The 25683-nt window shown below is 46.8% G+C and overlaps 1 protein-coding gene across 4 annotated transcripts in view; it reads right to left on the bottom strand.

Annotated features, from left to right (window-relative positions):
- irag1 (inositol 1,4,5-triphosphate receptor associated 1) overlaps window positions 1-25683 on the bottom strand; it is a 145633-nt gene that overhangs the window by 38183 nt on the left and 81767 nt on the right. For 3 of the 4 annotated variants that reach the window (XM_033038863.1, XM_033038862.1, XM_033038864.1), the window contains 10 exons: window positions 23042-23168; window positions 22256-22412; window positions 20834-20921; window positions 19522-19728; window positions 15568-15668; window positions 14300-14379; window positions 13206-13379; window positions 8469-8563; window positions 3057-3107; window positions 2409-2960 (listed from right to left, as the gene is read on the bottom strand). In XM_033038863.1, the coding sequence (XP_032894754.1) occupies window positions 2409-2960; window positions 3057-3107; window positions 8469-8563; window positions 13206-13379; window positions 14300-14379; window positions 15568-15668; window positions 19522-19728; window positions 20834-20921; window positions 22256-22412; window positions 23042-23168 (1632 nt within the window). The remainder of the gene's footprint in view (window positions 1-2408; window positions 2961-3056; window positions 3108-8468; window positions 8564-13205; window positions 13380-14299; window positions 14380-15567; window positions 15669-19521; window positions 19729-20833; window positions 20922-22255; window positions 22413-23041; window positions 23169-25683) is intronic. The other variant, XM_033038865.1, reaches the window with a different exon arrangement.

The following is a 25683-nucleotide window of genomic DNA, read 5'->3' as shown; positions in this document are numbered from 1 at the left end:
GAAGACTAAGACATGCTGGGAGGGAGTGGAATGATGTCATACTGTAATACAGCATGGAAAAAGGCCCTTCGGCCCAATTTATCCATGCTGACTAAGGGCCTAAATGACCTGAAGAAGGGTCTGAAAAAGGGTTCCGACACGAAACGTCACCTATTCCTTTTCTCCAGAGATGCTGCTTGACTTGCTGAGTTACCCCAGTATTTTGTGTCTATCTTCAGCCTAAGTGACGTAGTTCCATTTGCTCATGTTTGGCCCACATTCCTTTCCTATGTAGCTCCAAATGCCTTTTCAATGTTATTATTTACCTGCCTCAACCACTTCCTATATCAGCTCGTTCCATAAGCCCACCACCCTCTCTTTGAAAACGTTTGCCAAGCTCCTACTAAACCATTCCCCTCTCGACTAAGCCCTATATCCACTTGTTTTAGACTCCCCTACCTTGGGAAAAAGACTGTGACCGTTCACCTTATCCACATACCCACTATAAAGGCAAGGGTTAAATGAATGAGAGAGAAAGGAAATATTTGAAGAAAGAGGAGGGCAAGGAAAGGCGAGAGTGGCAGGAGGTAAGAAAGCAATTACAACCCAGAATATATTTTGGGGGCTAAAGGAATTTAATGAGTGAGAATTTAATGAGTATGAAATTGGATCCATATGTGGCTGCTTTTCAAGTCAAGAGTGCTTTATTGTCATATGTCCTGGACGGGACAATAAAATTCTTACTTGCTGCAGCACAACAGAATATGTGAATATGTAAACATTGTATATAACGGGGAAAAAAAGAAAATGTTCAATAAATAACATGCACAAATTCTGCATGAAAAGATTACTACCTGGGTTACATCATCTGAGAATTGTTCCTCCCTTTGGATAACTATGCTTGCACACAGCATTACCCTATATCAGTTAAATACCCTGTGAAGTAACCACTGTTTTATACAATCTGCAGTTTGAGCTAAACACCACACTACCTCTCTTTTCCAACTTTCTCTCTCCTATTCCAATCAGGATGAAGGATGGAGAAGAGTCCCGACCCGAAACGTCACGACCCATCCCTTTTCTCCAGAGATGCTGCCTGACCCACTGCCTGACCCTCCAGTACTTTGTGTCGATCTTCATTCTGAAGGATGGTCTTGACCTAAAACGTTGTTTGTCCATTCCCTCCACAAGATGCTGCCTGACCCGCTGAGTTCCTCCAGCCCTATATGATTTGCTCCCAGCATCAGCAGTTCCTTGTGTTTCTCTGATCATTCCTCGTGAGGTAGGGACACATTCAGCAGAGAGCACGATGGGGGCAAGCGATTTAGGGACACACACACACACACACCCTTTCTTTCAGGACTTTCCATGTCCACTGCATTACACAACTGGTGTTTGGCAGGCATGGGATGGGTACGTCTAAGATCTGATGAAACATTAACCCAATGGGCCCCATACCTCACCTCCTGCTTTACTGTATGTTTTTACAGCCGAGGGAAGCAATCTGAGGCACAGCAGCCCCATCACTGGATGATGACTGTAACTGCAGCGTGACATGTTTACATAGGGGTTTCCCATTGTAAATATGGAACATAGGATTTACAACTATAAAGAGAGCAAGAGGCCAACATGAGACAAAAACATGACAGCAAGGCGAACAACATAGAAAATAGAACACAACACAGGAACAGGCCCTCCAGCCCACAATGTCCGTGCCAAACATGATACCAAGATAAACTAATCTTCTCGGACTGCATGTGATCCATATCCCTCCATTCCCTGCATATATGTGCACATCTGAAATCCTCTTAAATGCTACTATTGCATCTGGATCCAGCACCACCCCTGGCAGTGTGTTCCAGGCACCCACCACCCTGTGTAGAAAAATCTGTCCAACACATCTCCAGTAAGCTTTTCCCCTTTCTCCTTAAAGCTATGCCCTCTAGTCTTTGACTTTTCCATCCTGGGGAAACGGTTCTAACTGCTTACCCTAAGCCTTACATAATTTTATAAATTTCTACTAAACCTCCAATTTTCCCGAGAAATATGTTCCAAGTCTGTCCAATCTCTCCTTACAGCTGGCACCCTCTAAACCAGGCAGCAGACAGGAAATGTGCACAGATGAGTGATTTTAAGAATATGATGAATGCTTACTGGCGAATGCTGAAATAGTGGCATTTGTACGTGTAGACCACAGCAGATTTGGAATAAAAGACAAGGGTTCAGAGATTCCCTCATTTCATTCTCTGCTGGACCTCAGCTGATTATTAATCAAGAGAGGGTTTCCCTGTATCAGGGCAGACCACAGTGCCACAAGCCTCAGCCTTGCTTGCAACACTTACTCTTCAATGTCCCTTCGTGAGAAAAGATCAGGCAACAGCGTGCGCCTGCTTTCCCTGGGCAGAGCACTCAATTAGCAAATAAGTTACCTCTCGGAGTTTGGTGAGCTTCTGCAGCTTTGGTTGGCCGGGCAGTTCCTTGCAATTAAAGCTTTTAAGTTGGTTGGCGTCAAGTACATCGTCGAAGCCAAAGCTCTGGGCTGTCTGGTCAGGGAGGCTTGCCGATTCATCCAGCTCCCCATCCAGCTCCAAGCATTCCCAGGAAACGGCGCGCAGAAGAGGCTGCGAGCTCAACGATTTGATTTCAGCTCTGCAGGGCATCCTGGCACGAGCGGAGGCTAGTTCCGTGCCTGTTTTCAGTGCTTCGAAGTCAGAAATCAGAGCCTGACAGGGACTTGCTGGAAATGCCTTGCGTTCTGGACCTCTCAGCTTGGTAGGGCTGGCCAAAGCATCCTCTGACCCTTTGGTATGTGAGCCATGGTCACTCTTGGACTCCCTACATGCACTGAGTTCCAGGTCTTTACGTTGAACTGAGACAGCCACGACCTTTCCTGAAGGAACGACCTGTGAACCCATCGTTCCTGGAGGTGCTTGTCTGCTTTCGATGGTCTTCCTGACTGGAGATAATTTTCTGGTGTCTTTCTAATGCAACGGTTCAGGATAAGAGAAAGCAGTCAGTGGTCAGCATTGTTCGTGATGACATAAAGAAATAATATTATAATTTCAAACAGAACTAACCTCTGATTTTAGTTGAGTGTCTTGCTCTCTTGTTCGAGGGACTTCCAAATGCTATAAGCAAATGACATGTAATGTAACCAACACAAGGCAAGATTACCGATGTTTGGACCAGAAATACCTCACCATGTATTTTTCAGAAGTTGCTTGTGTTCAGAAGTGTGAAAATGCACACCTCCAGCAGATTCACGGACAGTTTCTTACCAGCTGTTATCAGGCAACTGAATCATCCTATCAACAACTAGTGAGCAGTCCTGGGCTAAAATCTACCTCACTGGAGACCCTCAGACTATCTTTAATTGAGTTTTGCTGGACTTTATCTTGCACTAAACGTTATTCCCTTTATCCTGTATCTGTACACTGTGGATGGCTCGATTGTAATCGTGTACAGTCTTTTCGCTGACTGGTTAGCACGCAACAAAAGCGTTTCACTGTACATCGGTACACGTGACAATAAATTAAATTAATCTAAACTGTGCTCACGCTACTGTTAATTAAGTGTGTGAATTAAAGCTCATAATCTAATTAACTATTCACAATTTACAGCTGGAATGAGCGAGTCCAATAGGATTAGCTTCCTAAGCAAGTAAAATATGCAAATCACATCATTAATTATTAATTTTAATTCTACTGTTACAATCCAAGGGAATTATGGATTAGATTGAAGCGATCTATAAGAGGCGCCGCCTCAACAAAGCAGCCAGCATTAAAGATTCACATCACCCTGGTCTTATGATCTCATCATAGTCTCATGTTGTGGCAACCATCCTGAAGAAGGTCCAGGGGCCTGAGAACCACGATCGCCAGGTTCAAGAACAGCTTCTTCTCAGAAACCATCAAGTTTCTGAACACTGCACAATACTAACCTCAGCACTGTGATCTTCGATGGATGAGTCTTTGGTTGCACCACGTTTTTTTTATTTTGCACTATTATGGTTACCTGGTATGAATCTATTGTATTATAGATTATTATATATGTAACTGTGCGTTATGGCATTTATTTTCCTGTTAAGCAGCAGTAAGTTAAGGATTTAATTGTTCCATTGCCAGTACATATTTCAATTAATTGATTCTAGACACTTGTCCTTTCAAGATTATGATTAAAACCTTCCTGGCTTTTTTCTCGAGAGGGTTGTTCTATAAACCAAACACTACAGTTGGTGTTTCTACCAGTCGTGTCCTTTTATTGGAAACTTTGCTATAATTAATTTGTCCAGCAACGTACAGGATGGATGGAGGCCATTTGGTCCATCATGTCTGTACCAGCTATAAACTACTAGTCCCATTCTGCTCTGTTCCCTCACTATGCAATCCCCAACTGAATCGTGGCCCCAGCACATCCAATCCACAGCAGATTCTGTTGATATTCCAAGATCCTTGGAAAGAAGCCCATGCACAAGTTAAAGTGTTTATCCATATCTTGAACAACTGGCGAGACTGTGAGAGAGTTTGCCATATTGCAGGCAAACACCTCCTCACCTCCAGCCTCTAATCATTCCACCTTCTCTGCTTTAACACTGACTTACAATGATCAACACTGTGACTGCCAACACATATTGGGTTACATACAACATGGAACCCGGCCCACCTTGCTCAAGCCGATCAGCTGGCATTCTGGGCTCAGCCCATTTTGCCAGCATTTATTTTATAGCCCTATCCATATATCTGTCCAAATTACTTTTAAAAATCATAGTTATATCCACTTTTATAGCTTCCTCTGGCATTTCCTTCCAGATTGTGACTACTCTCTGAGTGAAAACATTGCCCCTGAGGTCCCTCTTAAATATTTCCCCTCTCACCTTAAACCTATGCCCTCTAGTTTTAGAATCCTCTACCCTGAGAGTTCACATTATCCATGCCTCTCGTGATCTTGTACACCTCACCTCAATTTCCCCCCTGGGATAAATAAAGTTCTATTATATTGTATCCTATGAGGTCATCCCTCAACCTTCTACACTCCAAAGAGAAAAGTCCCAGTCTATCCAACCTGTCCCTATAACTCAAGTCTGCAAATATAGGTAACGTCCTGGTGGATCTGTTCTGCATCCTTTCTAACTTAATGACATCCTATCTATAGATGGATGACCAGAACTACAATCGTTGCCTCTTTTCCCCTCCACTATCCTTCTACACCTCCACCAGAGTGTATAACCACCAAACATCATCTATCCATGTTTTTCAGAGAAGCTGCCTGGCCCGCTCAATTACTCCAGCACATTGTGTCTTTTTTTGTATTCCCACCATGTTGAACTTAACCACTGGACAAAAGCAGGTGGAAGAACTCAGCGCGTCAAGCAGGACCTGGTCTTTCCACAGAGTTCCTCTCTCTTACAGATTGTATTTTGCTCCGTTCCAGGCGGAACTTCAAATATCATGTTTTTGAAAAGGAGAGAGCACAACTACACAAGAGCCATGCAGAGTGCGTGTGTCCGAGTGCTGAGTAAAATAATCAGACTCTTGTTTCTGGTGGTTAGTGAAAGTAGTTTATTTTCCATTGAACCATCGAAGCGAGCAGTGGAAGTACAGCCATGCACAGTGTACTGTTTGGTGAGCGGTGCAAAGAGCCATTATGCCTGACACAGGCATGGCAGCAAAGTTACAATCAGAGAGCTTTCACACACTGACGGTCACTGGAAAGTGATGCCCACATCCATCTTAAAAACATGCCAGGTGCTGAGACCAGTTGAGCAGGCAGTGAGGGAAGTGGGTTAGTAAGCAAAGCGACTCCTGCAAGCCGATTCCACATTGAGTTGGATCAGAGCCATCCTACAGCCTGTACATGATTGCCCACCTCAAGCCGCACCACTGCCATCACGTTCAATGACGTGCCACACTCTCTCAGACCATATTCAATGGCGTGCCCTCTCTCTCTCTCTCTCAGCCATCACATTCAATGGCATTCCCACTCCCTCCCAGCCTTCCAAATGAGTTTGTTCTTTGCAATCATTCCAAAATGCAGGAATGGTTCCGTACTGAAACTTGCTGTTGGAAGAGCCCAGAGAAGCATTTCCCAACACCCTGTTGAGAAACGGGGCATCAAACACAGGAGTGAATCAGGTAGGGCAGTCTCACAGAGACATTGGAGAAGTGTCTGAGGATGGATCGGTCAATCTGCAGAAGAGTCCTGACCCAAAAACGTCGCCTGTCCATTCCCTCCACGGATGTTGCCTGACCTGATGAGTTCCCCCAACACTTTTTGTTTTGCTCAATATTTCAGCATCTGCAGTCCCCTGTGTCTTCACCAGAGACAGGAATGCTGGAGAGAGGTTATCAGGGGGTGGGATGGATGGGGGTGGCTGTGCTAACAGAATGGGGGGTAAGGGAGAGAGAACGTAGGGATATTGGAAAGAGTAGGGTTGTTTGAGGGGTGAGGTATTGAAGAGAAGGGGTAAGGGAAGGGTCGGGTTACTGAAAAGGGTGATATCAGAAATGGGCAAGAATGTTCTGGTGTCAATGAAATTTCTATTTGCTATCAATCCTTTTGTCAGCAGTGGTCAAAAATATCGGTTAGCAACAGCATATGACTAGACAGGCATAATTGGGATAATAAATCAAAGCGTTAGATTGATCACTGAAAGATACTGCGGTTAGTTCAATGTCGCCTATTGATTTCCCATACAGCCTGTCGCAGCAGAGGACAAGCTTGGATGTGACATGCACAGAAATAGGTGAGGCTCAAAGTAAAGACCCGCTCTGTGCACCGTCCCCTGACATCCCAAACCCCTACACATCTAATCAAGTCATGTAGTCACTCTTGCAGTCAGTTTAGTTTCGTTTTTAGAGATACAGTGCCGAAACAAGTCCTTCGGCCCACCGGGTCCACGCCGACCAGCGATCCCCGTGCATTAACACCAAGCTGCACCCACCAGGGACAATTTTTACATTTACCAAGCCAATTAACCTACAAACCTGTACGTCTTTGAAGTGTTGGAAGAAACCGAAGATCTCGGAGAAAACCCACGCAGGTCACGGGGGGAACGTATAAACTCTGTACAGACAGAACCCGTAGTCGGGATCAGGCCCGGGTCTCCGGCGCTGCACTCGCTGTAAGGCAGCAACTCTACCGCTGCGCCACCGTGACCGTGATCTTGCACGGCAAGATCGTACAGTCAGCAATTTGATCATTCACCAGATCGTGGTGCCCCAGGGATAAACACTGGCCAGGATTCCGGAGTGAAGTCCCCACTCGCCCTTTGAACAGTTTCAAGGGGTATCTTACTCCCATCTGGGATTGGGATGGGGATGTTGCCGGTGAAGTTGTCATTTATTGGCTGTCAGCAATTTGCCTTGTACAGAGGGTCTTAAGAGACCACTTTCAGAAGGAACCTGGGAGTTTATATGGCCCCCAATCACATCAAGGCCCAGAGCAGGAAAGGATGATTGGGAAGAGGACAGCTGAATCAGAGGGGGTCTTCCAACAATTCAATAATTTCTAGAATCCAGCCTGCCCGTTTTTATTTAATGACCGGAATTTAAGTTTCCCCCATTGCTGTGATGAGTTTTGAATCCATACCTCTGTGCCGCAATCCAAAACTCTGTTTACGAGTAACTACCACCTATACAACATTCCTGAAGGTGGACAATAACCAAAGGACAGTGGATTGACAGAGGGGATGTGGTGGGATCAGAATTAGTGTCAAGAAATCAATTGTACCGGAGTTCTGTCCAATAAATGAATGACTACTTATTCAAAGCTCCCCCTCTCCACGATTTTACCCTCCATTGGGGAGTTCAGCCTGGCTGATGTGCCTCAGGTCTACAGATGGGACTTGAACCCAGGGGCAAGAGTTGAACCATGGCTGATACCTGTAGGAGATACAGTGGATGCAGTGACGCCTCCTACGTCAGGTAGTAGCAGAAAGGGGGCAATAGGCAAGCAGAGCTCCTCAGGGGACAATGATTGCCTGTACATTGTGATGATGCTTGGGTGACCTTACCACACTCACACATACAAGATGATACACATTGACTCCATCAGCACCACCATGTTTGCTTGGCCCTGCACTGTAGTGTTAGCCTAGACTTTTACGCTCAGGTTTTTAGGACAGAGGTTCAACCTATATCTTTTTAACTGTGGCACGTGTACTGTACCACTGTTTTTAAAAGGCAGGAATGTACTTCCCCTTCGAAGGTAGCCCCATGAGTTACTCTGTTGATCTAATTTACACCAGCTATTCAACATTGGATGCTGTTTCCACTGGGTTGCCCCCGTTGTTCTAAGGCCTGAGGGTCATGGTGTGCCTTGCCCTACATGATCAAAGTTCACCGATCTTTCCATTCATCTCCAGATCGGTAGAGAAACCCACTGTAAATTATACTAATTCCATCCAGGGATTGTTCTGGTGTCCCAGTCGGAGTCCCCTCTCCTCAGCAGTCCACTGTAGATCATCACCATCGCGAGCATTTGACCTTTACCTTCATGTCCTTGTCCCTGACGGGTGACGGAGGGGGTTCCTCCCCAGCCTGGGGCGACGGTACGACCATTGTTCGGACCACTGGCACGTCCAACTCTAGTGGCAGAATCAGGAAAGTGTTTATATTGGCAGCTGTCGTTCACCTCTGCCCACTCCTCAGATGCAGGGGGTCGCAATATATTTCCCACTGGGAGGTTGAATGTATCCCACATTGAAATTGGGGCCAAGAAAACACACCAATGTCTCCACAGGAGGCTAAGGAAGTTCGACATGTCGTCAAAGACACTTCTACAGATGAACCATAGAAAACATTGTATCTGGATGCATTACCAGCTTGGTTTGGCAACTGCTGTACCCCAGAGCTCAAAACATTGCAGAGAGTTATGGATGTAGCCCAGTCCATAACACAGACCAGACTCTCCACAGCCGACTCCATCTTTCCACACCATGCTGCACTGGGAACGCAGCCAACATAATCAAGGCAGACAAAAATGCTGGAGAAACTCAGTTGGCGAGGCAGCATCTATAGAGCGAAGGAAATAGGCCAGTGGTTCCCAACCTTTTTTAGCTCATGGCCCCCTTGGGATCTTTTAATTTTTTCTGTGGCCCCCCCCTGACATTATTAGCGGAAAAAAAGTACTTCAATATTATAATACCTTCCATAAAAATACCAGTGTCTATTAATTGCACATATATTCTCTTTTATTCTATTCCACAAACATCAAAAATATATCAACTACATTTAAATTTATTAGAACTGAAATTTAGGAGGCAACAGGGTGGTAGCTCTGTGGCCCCCTTCATTGAACCTGTGGCCCCCCTGAAATTTGCCATGGCCCCAGGTTGGGAATCACTGAAATAGGCAAAGTTTCAGGTTGAAACCCTTCTTCAGACTTCAACATAATCAAGGATCTTTCCACCAGTCATTTGCTCTTCTCCCGTCTCCCATCGGGCAGACGATACAAAAGCTTGCAAGCACATACTACCAGATTCAGGAACAGCTTCTTCCCCAATTTGATGAGACAATTGAACAATCCCATAAACTACGGTGCAGCCCCAATCTTTCAGTCTACCTCCTGGCGGAAGTAGAACTCCCTTGGACTTTATCTCTGTAACTGTAATGCGACAATGCTGCAGCACTATATTCTTCACTCTGATACTTTTCTCTTTGCTATACCTGATCCACCTGTGTAAGACTTGATTGTACTCATCTAGAGTATGATTTGAAGAAAGGTCCTGACCCATAATGTCACTCATCCTTTATCTCCAGTGATGCTGCCTGACCCGCCGAGTTGTTCCAGCACTTTGTGTCTATCTTCGGATTATACCAGCATCTGCGGTTCCTTTCTACACATATAGTCCGATTTGACTGGAGAGCACACAGACAAGGATTTTCACTCTATCTCGGTACAAGTTACAATAATAAAATAATACCAATACCAAGGTAGTAGAGAATGGAAGACTTGCATTTCTCTAATGCCTCAGGGCATCCCAAAATGCTTTACACTTCATGCTGAAGTGTAGATGCCACCGTGACATTGGAATAGCAAACAAATTCTGCGCAGCAAGCTCCCATAAATATGAAAATTATGTAATCTACTGATATTATTTGAGTAAACACTGGCTCGGGACTCTAGGTACAATTCCCTGCTTGTCTCCAAAACTACATCAGGGGATTTTTTCTATTTCAGAAATAAACTTTATTCAGAATAAAAAATATATACAAAGCAGAAACTAGAACAACTTTTCACAGTTGTCTATACATTTCTCAGTGCCTACTTGCCAGTGCCTATACATTCAATGGCGTAACACTCAGCAGTGTTTGCACCTATCTTTAAAGAAAACACTCTTGCCACTCATGTGGCCTATATCAGGGGATGTTTTACCTCTGCCTTAGAGGGCAGAGCTGTGTGAATGCCTCATCCAGCAAGTGCTGCTCTGCCTCAACACCATTTGCCGGTGGAGGTGGAAGGATATTGATTGGCTTGGTGTGGGTGATTGGTTTAGGCAGTGTTGATTGGCTGGCATGGGTGTTTGGTTTGTTTGGGGTTGGGTAATTTAGTTTAGTTTAGTGATACAGCGCGGAAACAGGCCCTTTGGCCCACCGAGTCCACACCGACCCATGATCCCCGTACACTCGGACTATCCCGCACACTCGGGACAATTTACAATTATACCAAACCAATGAATCAGTCTGAAGAAGGGTCTCGACCCGAAACGTCGCTTACTCCTTTTCTCCATAGATGCTGCTTCACCCGCTGAGTTTCTCCAGCATTTTTTTGTCTACTTACAATCTATAAAGCTGTACGTCTTTGGAATGGGGGAGGAAACCAGACCACCCGGAGAAAACCCACGCAGGTCACGGGGAGAACGTACAAACTCCATACAGACAGGTTGAAGGGGAGGGTGTTGATTGGTTTGGGGGTGGGTGAATGGATTGGACGGTGATGACTGGCTGGGGTTGACTGGTTTGGTTCGGTTTGGGTGGGGATGAATGGTTTGAGAGAGGGTGATCTAATTGACTAACTCACTCCATGCCATCACGCTAGGCTTCCTTCATGTGGCCCATATGAGAGGCGGCCTTATTCAAATCGATAAGTTTGTAAGGGTGGATGCAGGATGTTTTCGCTAGTGAGGGAGTCAAGAACTAGGGAACTTAGTGACACGACTAGGGGATGGTCATTTAAAACAGAGGTACGTAGACATTTTGTTTAAGAAGGAACCGTAGATGCTGGAAAATCGAAGGTAGACAAAAATGCTGGAGAAACTCAACGGGTGAGTCAGCATCTATGGAGCGAAGGAAATAGGCAACGTTACGGGCATTTCTTCTGCAGAAGGTGGTGAATCCCTGCAATTCGAGGGGTCCTAGGTTCTTGTTCTCAAAGCTCTGGGCTTGAACACAACATTTAAATTCAGAGGTGAGAGAGCTGGTGAGAGAGCTGTGGCAGGCATCTGCAGGAGGAGCAACTAGCTCGAGAAACGGGGCAAGCAGCTGAGAGGTGACAGTGGTTCACAGGAAGGAGCTGTATGTGTGGGAATGATTGAATTCCCTTTAAATGTGTGTCAGCTTCAAGGGAGCCTCATGTGCGTGCACTCAACCTGCAGTTGTGAGGCACACAGCCTTCAAGATGATCGCAGCTATCACCCCTATTCTGTACCATTTCTCCACATCCAACCCTACCCGCCCAAACCAACCAAACACTCGCTGCAACCAATCACCACCTCCCAAACCAAATTCCCTCCTCTACAGGGCCTGAGACCCGGGTTTGATCCCGGGTGTTGTCGGTACGGAGTTTGTACGTTCTTCCCGTGACCACGTGGGTTTTCCCCGGCTGCTCCGTTTTCCTCCTATGCTCCAAAGACGTAGGCTTGCAGGTTAATTAGCTTCGGTAAGAATTATAAATTGTCCATAGTCTGTGTAGGATAGTGTTAGTGTGCGGGGGAACGCTGGCCTGCGAGGACTCGGTGGGCCGAAGGGCCTGTTTCCGCGCTGTATCTCTAAACTAAACTAAATCAATTACCATAGCCCAAACCAATCATCCAAATCACAAATTAACCCTCCCGCAAACCAAAAGTCTTACTCCAAACGAATCATCCACCTACCCCCAGACCAATCTCACTCCCCCAAAGCCAATCCATTGTATCTGTCCCCAAAGCAACCCTTTAACAAACTAACAACTGCCCCCCCCCCACAAAACCAAGTCAGTCTTCCACACCAAGATAGCCCATACCCAACCAAAGAACCCCACCCCCTGCACTGTGCGCCTCCAAAGTCCCCATGGACACCGCGTGTTCCCTCTCCAGGGGCACGCGGGCACGGACGTAGACCTGGAAAAGGAGCAGCAGTCAACCCCGGTGCGGCCGTTGACTACCCGCTGCCTGGACCCGCGAATGGCCATCTTGGCCAGGCCCAGGAGCAGACAGACAGAGAGATCCCCCCCCCCCTCCGTCCCGACCTTCCCCCCTCTGTACCGGGTGCCCAATTATCAGGAGCTCTGCGGCTAAAATGTAGCCAAAACTTGAGGAACAGCCCCTTCAGATAGTCAAACAGGGGCTGCAACCTCTCACACTACATGTACAAGTGGAACACGGTCTCTTCCTCTCCGCAGAAGTGACAGGCGGCTGGCGAGTCCGTGAACCGGCTCAAGTACCTGTTGCAGGCCACAGCCTCGTGCAACACTCTCCATCCCAGGTCCCCGATGTAAAGGGGGAGGACCTCCACTGAGGACCGCTCCCCAGGGGCAGTACTGAGGGAATGCCGCACTGTGGGAGGGGCAGTACTGAAGGGGTGGAGGGTGCTTTACTCTGAATATAAACAATGCTGCCCTTGCCCTGGCCGTGCGACAGTTCTGTCAAATTGTGACTTGTTGGACAGGTTTGGATACTGTTGTTCTGAGGAGATGGTTCAGGTCAAGGGAGTAAAGATTTAACATTTGGGTCGGCTGATTCAAGAGGATGTGTGGGAAACCTTTTTAACCTGAGGCTGGGTAATGTTTGGAATTCACAGCCCGTTGAGGGTGGAGGAGTTGATCAGAACCTTGCGCAGATAATGAGGGACACACTGAATAACCTGCAGGGCCACACGGTGAGAGCAGGAATAGGCCCAATGGGATTGCTGCACTGGGAGCTGGCATGGACCCGATGGGCTGAATGGCCTTCAGCTATGTGATTGTTGATGGGGTCTGAGTGCAGTGCCGAGCTGCGAGGGGGGATATCCAGCGCTGAGCAGTGCGGTTACCTGGTGGGGAGTCAGAGGCGCTGGATCTGGAGCGGCGAGAACGGCGGCTGAGGAACCTCTCACTGAGCTTCTTCGCCTCCTCCAGCAGATCCGTGTTCTTCTTCCGATCTTCGTCCGACAGCTCCATGTCCGGCAGCTCATCGTTTACTAGGTTGTACACGTGGCCATCTCCATCTGCAGGCAGAGCAGTAGCTTCAACTCCAGCCAGACCTCAATCCCATCCTCACTCTCCTCAACCTCAGAACCTCATCCTCATTCACCTCAACAACCTTGGGCAACCTCGCACCTCATCCTCACTATCCTCAACCTCCCTCACCTCAAGTCTCACTCACGTCAGCCTCAGAAGCCCACTCACCTCAAACCCAACCAGTGCTCCATCTCAACCTCACTCACCTCACCTGCAGAATCTCAACCTCCTCACTCGCCTCATCCTCACCCTCACTCACCTCAACTGCATCCACACTCATCTCAAACTCATCCTCACCCTCACTCACCTCATCCTCAGAACCTCAATCTCAGAACATCAGCCTTAATCTAACTCACCTCATCCTCCCTCACCTCCACCTGAACTTCAGCCAGCCCCGCCTCACCCACCTACCTGCATCCTTATTCAACAGCCAAGCTAAACCTCACCTTCTATGTGGTCTGATGGGACTCAGATGGGCAGAAGCAGAGATACAGATGGATAGAGACAGGGAAGATAGATACAAAATGTTGGAGCAGCTCGGCGGGCCAGGCAGCATCTTTGGAAAAAAGGAGCAGGTGATAAGGGGGGCAAGGTGGAGAAATAAACTGGAGGTGAGAAAAGGCCAGAACAAATCAGGGCTTGCAACAGATGGCCTCAGGAAGGGTGGAGCCCACAATGGCCCATTGTTGGCTGGGGAAGGTATAACAAGAGGGATACAAGGATGCGACCAATGGAACAGGGAGGATGACAAGGTGGGGAAGAGGGGGAGAGAGAGAATGCAGGACCGGGAAGCAGACAGGAAGAAAGAGCAAGCGGAGGAGGGGTCAGAACTCCTTGTTGCTATCAGTCCTGTAGCAATGAGGACAATCTGAAGTGGGGAGCAGATCTCAACTGCTCAGTACTTTACCGACAGAGGTGAGGGAACTTGCTGAAGACGAGGAGGCCCTGGAGTTCCTGCTGGACCTTCTCTGAACGGGACTGTGGCACCTGCGGAGTTAACAACACCAGTGTTAATGATTCAAAACCACATGAATTCAGAGGGAAAGGACTCCTGTTCCAACCACTGTACCAAGATGATCCTTACCCCATAGATCCAGTGCCGCCAGGACACCGGCCTTTAAAGGTTTCAAATGTCTTTTATTGTCACGTGTACCAATTAAGGTCCAATGATATGCAAATTACCATGCAGCCATACGAAAAAAAACGCAACAAGACACACAACTACATAAAAGTTAACATAAACATCCATCACAGCGGAATTCCCCACATTCCTCACTGTGATAGAAGGCAAAAAAGTCCAATCTACCACCTCTTTATTTCTCCCACGGTCGGGGCAGTCGAACCATCTGTGGGGTGGATCAAAGCCCCCGCAGCCGACGGTCGAAGCCCCCGCCTCGGGACGATCGACACTCCCGCGTCGGAGCGGTTAAAACTCCCACGGCTTGGAGTTCTGACCAGAGACCACGGGATCCGTGATGTTAACTCCGCAAGCAACCACAGTTGGAGCTCCGAGGTCAATCCCTGACAAAGGGATCGCGGGCTCCGCGATGTTAAATCCGCAGGCACCCGCGGTGGAGCTCTCGAAAGTCGGTCTCCAGCAAAGGCCGCCAACTCCTCGATGTCAGGCCGCAGTGCGGACGGAGATACGATACTGATTAAAAAATCGCATCTCCGTCAAGGTAAGAGATTAGAAAAAGTTTCCCCCACCCCCCACATAAAACAAGCTAAAGAACACTAAAAATATACATTTGACACATACTATATTAACACAAAGAAGGAAAGGGCAGACGGACTGTTGGCGAGGCAGCCATTGCTGGCACCACCCGGTTGTAGCCTTTAAACTGAGAGAATAAGAAATTGTGCATCTCCTTCGGACAAAATCAGACTTTTCAGAGACTTGGAAGTTGCAAGATGGCGCTGAAACATGGCGGCTCTCTAAGTGCCGCTCAAGAAGAGAATCTATTGTACTCATGCATAGTATGATTTGACTGGATAACATGCAGAACATGCTTTTCATCGTATCTTGGTTACATGTGGCGATAACTAAACTAAACCAAAGGGAAGAACAAATAGGCGGGAAATCTATTATCAAGCGCTTTCAAATGCTGGTTTGACGGAGAACCCACAGAGTTGACAGAGAAAATCTTGGCCTTGACACCGCCTCATGGAACTTACCTTATGTGAGCGGCTTGGTCACTCTCCCTGTCCGAAGTGTTGAAGACCTCTGGTAGAACAATTGCTGGTGTTGTATTCATCCTTGTTCCAGCGCCTGGAAGCTGCATTCAGATCGATAGTCACATAATGATTCAAGGCATCGTCCAACACCAACTGATCCTATCAGTGCACTTTGCCCATGCCAACCATGGTGTCAATCTTTGGAACCACTTAAAAAGACTTTAGACTTGGCAATTGCTCCCAGAACAGCAACAAAGCCAGGCAAACCGAGAATAGAACAACCCCAATTATCTCTGGAACGGGTTTCACTAAGTACCATCCCGGGAGTTTATTCACAGCCATCCCCTCACTCTGAAAGCAGATTGGTTTCAGAGACAATATCACCTGCTTATTTCTCCCACCACCTCCCACTAAACCAGTCCTCCTAATCTTTTCCCCTCTTCCGTACGCTCATTGCCCGTCACCGAGCCCATTTTCCTTTTACTTCCATCTTCCCCTTCCCCCTCCCACCATATCCCACCGCCCAGCTTTACATCTCACTCTTCTTCTCTCCATATCTGACACCTTCTTGAATCCTTTTCACCTCTAGCCCTTGTCATTTACTCCACCCTACCCCAATCACACTACCTCACCTGTATCCACCTATCACTTTCGTTTTTACTTTAGTTTAGATATACAGCGCGGAAATAGGCCCTTCGGTCCACCGAGTCCGCACCGACCAGCGACCCCCACACATTAACACTATCCCACACACATTGGGGAAATTTTTACACATCCACCAAGCCAATTCACCTACAAACCTGTACGTCTTTGGAGTGTGGAAGGAAACCGAAGGTTCTCGGAGAAAACCAACGTGGTCACGGGGAGAATGTACAAACTCCATACAGAAAGCAGCCGTAGTCGGGATGGGACCTGGGTCTCCGGTGCTGCAAGCCCTGTAAGGCAGTAACTCTACCGCTGCGCCACCATGGCTGCCCACTTGCCAGGTTTTTCCCATCCCCACCTCTCTTTTCCATCTTTCTTCCCTCTTCAGCCTGACAATCAGCCTGAAAAGAGTCCCAAACCGAAACGTCATCTGTCCATTCCCTCCACAGATGCTGCTTGATCTGCTGAGTTCCTCCAGCACTTTCTTTATTACTCATTGACAATATGTGGTCAGGGAGAGAAGGGAAATAAAGAGGGGAAATAAAGGGGAAATTTGAAACTCGGGGATCGGAGGTGAGCATACTGTGGAGGGGAAAGGAGGGGGGTGAATCAGATGGTGGGAGAAATGTGCGCGCATTGGAGTTTGGGGTGCAGGTGTGAGAGACGGGGGTAGGAGGGTATTACTTAGGAGGTGTATAAATTAATGAGGTGAATATTTAGGGTGAATGTAGAATATTTTACCCAGGGTAGGGAAATCAAATACAAAGGATATAGATTTAAGGTGAGAAGGGCAAGATTTAATAGGAACCTGAGGGGCAATTTTTAAACTGAGGGTGGTGGGTCTACGGAATGAGCATCAGAAGAAGTAGTTGAGGCAGGTACCTATAACAGCATGTAAAAGACATTTGGACAGATAAATGGATAGGAAAGGTTTAGAGGGATATCGACAAATGGGACTATGTCGGCATGGATCGTAGGACTTGTTTCTGTGCTGTGTGACCCTATGACTTGAAATTGGAGAATTCATTGTTCATATCATTCTCATGTTTGTGAAGAGAAAACACAGGAGTCCCTGCAAATTACTACCCCTGGAATGTTTCCCTCTTACATCACGTCGGTACAGTACGGTGACAAAAATCCTTCACGTCTCTCCACTCCTTGGCACTGATCCGACTTATCTTCTAACAGTAATTAGGGTTTACTTTCTATTCTTTGTGCTAATATTCCTGGGATCTACCATGGGAAACAAACCTTCTGTTCTACAGTATCGATACCTTTCATAATGTTATATCCCTCTATCATATCACCTCACAGATTACTTCACTTTAGGGAAAACAGTCCCCTCTTCTGAAAACTCGATACATCCATTCCAGCGACATCCTTGTGAATCTTTACTCCAGCCTCAAGCACATCTTTCATGTAATGTGGTGACGCGAAGGGCAGACAATACTCAAAGTCCAGCTAACCTGCGATTCATACAACTGTAACAAGGTAATGGAGTTTGTATCCGATTCCACCACCTCCTATGGTATCGTATTGCAGATACCAACTACGCTGAGTAAAAACAGAGTTTGAAGGAAACTCCCGACATGAACCGGTATCCGTCAATTCCCTGCACAGACGCTGCCTGGCCCGCTGAGTTCCTCCAGCACTTCTTGCTTAGCTGTGAAAATTTTTTTTCCTTTGGGTCCCCTTTAAAACTCCTTCCTCTCATCTTCAACATATGCCCACTTGTTTTTGATACCTGATATTCAGTGTCCAGCAAATTTCAAATGAAGTTAAATTTATGATTAATGTTTAAAAGCAAGTAGAACATAAAGTACTATGGTGATGGAATATCTGAACAGGCACAGAATGTTCACACCTCCCCATTCATTTATTATCTCTTTGCATCTGAAACATAATCTTCATCAGTCTTATCGTTGCCTTCAGGAAACTGGTGTGAAGCCAAACACATATCCTTGCTCAATGATTCAACCTCGCCAGCTAAGGCCCTGCAGTTTAGGAATAGGAATGAACTCAGTAGAAGCAGTCAATGAGTTGAAATAGGCAGAAGTCCGATTCCAGCTTGCTATCCAAACTCAACTTCTCTTCATCTGCAAAAATTGTATCAATGTCAGACTCAGCTACACTCAACAGCTGGAGACCCACAGATCTAAAGACCCTCCACCTTCGCTTCATCATGATCCTAAATGCCAAGCCTCAATCCTGAGGGATTCTAGCTCCAGATTCTTCAGCATAGAATGACTGATCCCTCTCACAACCGTAAAAGGAGATTTACGGAGATCAACTGTGGGCATACAATGGTGCAGTGGGCAAAGCTATTGCCTCACAGGGCCAGTCATCACAGGGCCAGTCCGTGAGGAATTCGTATGCTCCGCCTCTGACCACATGAGTTGCATTGGGATGCTCCGGTCTCCTCCCAAATCCCAAAAGCTTGTGGGTCGGTAGGTTAATTAGCTTCTGTAAATCGCCCATGTTGAGTGGTAGAATCTGGTGGGAGTATACAGGAACAAGGGGGAATAAACTGGGATTAGTGTAGGAGACTGTGGGAGATCACCATTCATTCTGCTAAACTCCCAGTAGTGATACACTCCCTCATAAGCACTAGCTCCCTCACGAGCCTCCACCGTGCTTTGCCGTGCTCTGAGATTGTGACCTATTTGGCCACATATGCATTTATATCAACATTACCTGGAACACAGAACAGTACAGGAACAGGTCCTTTGGCCCACAATGTCTCCCCTGAACATGATGCCAAGATAAACTAATTTCCTTAACCTGCACAGATCTATATCCCTCGATACCCTGCATATCCATGCACCTATCTAAAAGCTTCTTAAACACCACTATCATGTCTGTCCACCACCACCGTCACTGGCAGCTGTTCCAGGAACCCATCACCCTCTGTGTAAAAAAACTTGGCCCGCACATCTCCTTTAAACTTCACCTCTCTAACCTTAAAACTTCCATTCACTTCCATTCTTACTGAGTTACCGAAGGTGATAAACAATTGCAATGAATGAAAGACGTAGAAACAAAGAACTGCAGAAGCTGGTTTATAACAAAGATAGATACTTAGTACTGGAGTAACAGAAGAAGGATCTGACCAGAAACGTCACCCGACCTTTTTATCCAGTGATGCTGCCCGACCCGCTGAGTTACTCCAGCACTTTGTGGGTATCTTTGCAATGAATGAAAGATGGGTCTAGCCATTAGAACACAATTTGTCACAATCCTCATTCACGCTAAACAGACCCTGGTCTCCCCATCTGCTTGTTCACGATGACCGTTATTTCCATTTCTTACGTTGGGCTTAGAGTTCTGCGTTGTGTCCCGGTGCTCAGTGCCTTCCTCCTCCTCAGGAAGGGTGGGCATGCTGGGAGCTACAGTACAGCGAGGACCGCGAGTTGAAGAGCCAGCGGAACGGCAGGGGGGGTCGAGCCCCGGTAGAGTGAAGTTGCTGAGCAGCAGCCGCAAGGAGGAGATCGGGGCAGAATCTTCTTCTTCTGGCAACTGTGAAAGAGAGAGTCCGTCAGACCGAGAACACCCTGACCCACTCACTCCAGCATCACAATCCAATTGAATGGAAGCCAATGGAACAAATGAGACTATTGAGAGTGATAGACACTGCTGGGTCCATCACAGGTACCGACTTGCCCACCATCGAAGGGAGCTACAGGAAGCATTGTAGCTAATATCCCGCACCTTGGCACCAGACGTCTGGCTAAATTCCATTTATCTGGGATTCACAATCAAGAGTTGAACATCTCCTGCAGCTGTGGGTGGGAATTCCACACCTCTCAGATATTACCTGGACCTGCGAGCTTCAGTTATAGGGAACGCGGGATAGGCAGGCACTTGTTTGTTTGGAGCACATGAAGCTAGAGGGTGACCTATCTGAGGTGTACAAGACCATGGAGCCATTGATAACGTGAACGCTCATAGTTTTTTTCCCAGGGGGGAGGATTCTAAAACTAGAAAGTGTAGGTTTATGGTGAGAGAGGAGAGATTTAAGAGGGACCTCAGAGGCAACAGAAGGTTGTGTGCATCTGGGATGAGCTACCAAAGAAAGCTATAGAAGTGGATACAGTTACGACTTTTAAAGATGTTTGGATGGGGAGGGTTTAGAGGAATACGGGCTAAATGCAGGCAAATGGGACCAGCCCAGCTTGCCAACTTGGTGGCATGGACATGATGGGCCGAAGGGCCTAGTTCCATGCTGTGGGGCTCTGTGGCTCTCCTAGTGGGCCTGGATGCAGAGCTCTCTCAAGGGGCTAGCACAGGGATGGGGAGACGAAGAGACTCATTATGCAGTGTGATGCAACCATTCCCATTATGCTATAGTGTATTATTGTCATGAAGTAATTAGCTGTGTCTGGCTTTTCTGTTCAAGGAGCAGGAATGAGGAAACAGAAATATGTTGTTGGATAAAGATCAGTAGATTATCGAAGCTCTTCTCTCCCTGTGGAATCCAGACAAAATCGCCAGCAATGGAAGGCCGGCCACAGGGGACAGATTCCAAACATGGATGAAGTATTTGAAGGATTCTGAATTTAGATCATGTTGCCCTGGTCATTGTTAGCACTTCTTCAGAGGAATTCGGACTGTATAGACTCACAGTGGTGGCAGGAAGCTGTGCTTCAGCCTCTGGGCTCAGTGCTTGCTCCTCATCTGCCTTCAGGGACTTGGTTCCGCCCAAGATGTTCCTTGTGGACCAAAACAATTAACAAAACAAAGAATTGATTTGAGAGTGATGCCAAAACAGGAAAACAATCTACTTGCTTAGCGTAAACTGTATTAGGCTGCAGTTCAGACATTCAGACAACAAAGAAAAAGACCCTTTGGCCCAACTTGTCCATGCTGTCCAAGATGCCTATATTTTCATCCCCATTTTAGCAAATTAACATTTCTTCCTTAAATGCTTCCAGTAAAACATTTGACGGATTGTTTGACCCTGTTTTTATGGAGTCATAGCATTGTACCTCCCATGATACGAGACTGAGGGGGGACGGGACAAATTCATGATGGGGTTGGTAGGGTAGATGGTATGAATCTTTTTCCCATGATGGGGGTGTCTGAGACACGAGAAGGTGACCTTTGGCATGCTTGCCTTCATTGGGGAAAGTACTGAGCAAAAACGTTGGGACATCATAATACAACTGTACAAGTAGTTGGCGAGACCACACTTGAAGTACTGTGTGTGGTTCGGGTCGCCCAGCGATAGGAAGGATGTCATTAAGGTCGGAAAGGTTCCAAAGAGATTCACAAGGATGTCACCTGGGCTTACGGGCTTGAGTTGTAGGGAGATGTTGGATATGCTGGGACTTTTTATCATGGAGCGTAGGAGACTGAAGGGGGACCTCATTAAAGTGTACAAGATCACGAGGGGCATAGATAACGTGAACACGCACAGTCTTTTCCCCAAGGTAGAGTATTCTAATACTAGAAGGCATCGGCTTAAGGTGAAAGGGGAGAGATTTAAAAGGGATCTGAGGGACAACTATTTCACTCAGAGTAGTCTGTATCTGGAATTCACTGCCAGAACATGCTAGAGAAGCGGATATAATTACAACTTTCAAAATATGTTTGGACAGATATATGGAATGGAGGGGTTGGAGGGCTATGAGCCAAATGGGATTAGCCCAATATGACAATTTATCAGTATGAACAGTGTGGGCTGCAGGGCCTGTTTCCTTGCTGTACAGCTCTATAGCATTATAACACTTCCAAATAAGTGTTGCATTGGCTGGGGAGGGCTTTGGACATCCTGAAAGGGATGGGATGCGTGCTACTGAAATGCAGATCCTTCCCTTCCTCTCTGGATATTTCCAAGCCCGGGGAAAGATGCTGATCTTCCACCAACCCTCTGTCCCATGCAGCAGACCCGCTGTGGTTAGGTGCTACCCTCGGCCTGGAGCTGAGACCTGTAGTTCCAGGCCTGACCTCTAGGGATGACTATCCTCCGGCAGCCAGGTCCAGTGGCCAGTACCGCTGGCTCAAGTGTAGAACAGACCATGATGTTCGTGCAAGGTGATCTCACCTGGCTGCGGTCTGTGCCTCTCCCGCTTCAGTCCGGTGCTCCTCTGATGGTGAAGGTTTCTCTGCTCCCTCTCGATGTCGACCCAACGACGATGGTCTAAAGTGCTTCTGGATTCCAAATGGCTGGCAACTCCAGCTATGTTCTAGATTAAGGGCATCTGTGAAAGAGCGGTGCAAAATAATGAATGGTATGACAGGGGTGGTACATGTCTGCAGTTAGCAAGTGCGTGCAAATGGCCAGCGGACAGACAACAGCTGGTTTTTGGACTTTGTGTTGGTTCCACTACGGACTTCGGCTTTGCACTATTATGGCCGGATTATTGATTTATTGTGTTATTTATTTCTTTATTTATTTATTTATTTTTTGTTTATTTTATTAGAAGTTAGTACAATACAAAACAATACAGTGGGACCTAATTTTAGGTGCCAACTATGTCATAATGTAATTATACATTCTATATACAACCTCTAGATTTATGTTTTTGAAAAGAAAATAAGAAAGACAAGAAGAAGGGAAAAAAAAAAAATTGGAGAAGAGAAAAAGAGGAAAAATAGATAGTAGAAAATAGAAAAACGTGAAGTGTGTGTATAAGATTTATTGCGTTATTGATTGTTGTCATCTGTGTGTTTACAGCAAGTAAGAATGTTATTGTTCTGTTGTTGTTATACCTGGCAATGAAAGACTCTTGACTCAGTATGACCACAGCGGTTCTATTGGCTACAAAGTGCTCTGAGATATACTGCAGTGGTGAATGGCGCCACAGAAATGTAGTTCTCTTGTCCTTACCGAGCAGAGAAGGGCAGTGTCCTGAGCTGCCATGACCCTTGCACCGTCCAGCGAGGGGACACGGGCCGTGGTGGTGTAACTGCCCGAGAGTCTCCTGAGATAAATGCTGCACATCTGGTTCCTGTTTCTGAATCACAAGATGATATTTGATTGTCAGCTTGATCTCAGACAAGAGTTAAAACATTATTGTAACTTGGGGAAGGTCTGGTATTGCAAGAGAACGTTGGGGCAGTCTGCCAGGAAACAGCCCACAGGTTCTGCCCTTCCATGAGTGGCTGAGTCTATCCACCTCAGCAAGCAATCTCCATCTATGGGTCCCTTGCAGACCCTGAGACATGGACAGGGAGCCCTCATGGGGAAACCTCTGGGATAAGGGTTCCTCTGGCGGCACAGTGGTGCAGCTGGCAGAGCCATTGTCTCAAGGCTTCAGCAGCACAGGTTTGATCCTGACCTCCGGCGCTGTTTGTATGGAGTTTGCATGTTTTCCCTGTGACCGCGTGGGTTTCCCCTGGGCACTCCGGTCACCTCCCACAAACCAAACATGAGCCGGTTGGTAGGTGAATGTAAATTTCCCCCAGTGTGTAGGTAAGGGGTAAAATATTGGAGGAGTTGATGAGAATATGGGGGGTAGAATAAAATAGGAAGGGGGTAGTGTACAGGGTTGTGAGGGTCTGTGCAGGCATGGTGGACCAAAGGCCCTGCTTCATGCTGTGTGTCTCCACTGAATACACTCCATTGACTATGTCGGCTGCTCAGTGATGGGACCCCATTGAAAGAAACATAGAAACAGAAAATAGGTGCAGGAGGAGGCCATTCGGCCCTTCGAGCCAGCACCGCCATTCATTGTGATCATGGCTGATCGTCCCCAATCAATAACCCGTGCCTGCCTTCTCCCCGTATCCCTTGATTCCACTAGCCCCTAGAACTCTATCCAACCCTCTCTTAAATCTATCCAGTGATTTGGCCTCCAGTGCCCTCTGTGGCAGGGAATTCCACAAGTCACAACTCTCTGGGTGAAAAACTATTTTCTCACCTCAGTCTTAAATGGCCTCCCCTTTATTCTAAGACTGTGACCCCTGGTTCTGGATTTCTTACTTCCTGGATGAAATTTCCCATTTACATTTGAAGGAATCGCCAGATTCTTCCCCCAGTGTCTCCACCATCAACCTGTTCATGGTGCGACCTCTCACTGACTCAATGACTTCAACACTGCAGTTTGGACGTCTGCCCCAGGTAATGCCTTGCCCTCTGGTTGAAAATGAAAAATACCGCAGTTGGTGGAAATAAGAACGGAAGTTGCTGGAAATACTCAGCAGTGTCGGCAGCAGCTGTGGGAACTTGTGCTCCGGATCTGCCAGATTTGAGGGAATCATCTGCATCTTCACAGTTCTGCCAAGTACTTTTTGTTCCCTTTTAATGATCTTCGTCCATCCAGATGTAACAAGAGCTCTGTATCACCTGACAACAATGCTCTCCCCGCCCTTCCCCCACTCTACTACTTAAAACACATTTTCCCATAGAGACACAGAGCAAAAAGCATGGAAACAAGATGATCAGTCTAACTTGTTTTTGCCAACCAAGATGGCATACTGGGCCCATTTGCCTGCATTTAGCCCATGGCCCTCGAAAACATTCCTATCTATATATCAGTCCAAATGTCTTTTAAAAGACGTAATTGTATCCACCTCTCTAGCTTCCTCTGGCAGCTGAAATGCAGGCAAATGGGACTAGCCCAATATGTTGACATAGTCAGCATGGGCAAGGTGGGCCAAAGGGCCTGTTTCCGTGCTGTACAGCTCCAACTTACACGATTGTTTCTCATTATCTGATCATTCGGTATTCCTTCAAATGCTACGATATGTTGTTCAATTGTCAAGATCAGAATTATTTATACCTGACATTTACGGTATTACACCGGTGTTCCTGACTCAATGCTGACCTTTTACAGGAGTCCATCTGACGAATCTCAGTCGCCACCTCTGTGCAATGTATCAGAAGTCAAGGTTTCAAAGTCAACTTATTGTCACATGAACCAATTAAGGTACAGTGAAATTCTAATTACCAAACAGCCATATTTAAAAAAAAGCAACAAGACACACAGCTACATAACAGTTAACATAAACATCCGCCACAGCGGGTTCCCCACGTTCCTCACTGTGATGGAAGGCAATAAAGTCCAATCTTCTTCCTCTTTTTTTCCGTATCGCATCCCTGGCAAAGGGATCGAGAGCTCCGTGATGTTAAGTCCGCAGGCTCCCGCGTTGGAGCTCTCGAAGTCGGCCTCCAGCAAAGGCCGCCAACTCCTCGATGTTAGGCCGCAGTGCGGACGTGCGCAGATGCGATACGGGAAAAAAATCGCATCTCCGTCGAGGTAAGAGACTAGAAAAAGTTTCCCCCAACCCCCACATAAAACAAGCTAAAGAACATTAAAACATACATTTAACAAATACAAACAAACAACAAAAGAAGGAAGGGACAGACTGTTGGCGAGGCAGCCATTGCTGGCGCGGCCCGGTGTACCACTGAAGTCATGACATTATTTGAACATTATTTTATTTTCCCTTGTCGTTTTTATATCAATCTTTTACCGCTTTCCTTTACAGATGACCCCACTACAGCAGGAAGGGGAATTACTCGGTCAA

This window comes from Amblyraja radiata, chromosome 20 (assembly GCF_010909765.2).
Source record: "Amblyraja radiata isolate CabotCenter1 chromosome 20, sAmbRad1.1.pri, whole genome shotgun sequence".
NCBI classification, from domain to species: Eukaryota; Metazoa; Chordata; class Chondrichthyes; order Rajiformes; family Rajidae; genus Amblyraja; species Amblyraja radiata.
This window is presented reverse-complemented; position numbering and strand designations above follow the sequence as displayed.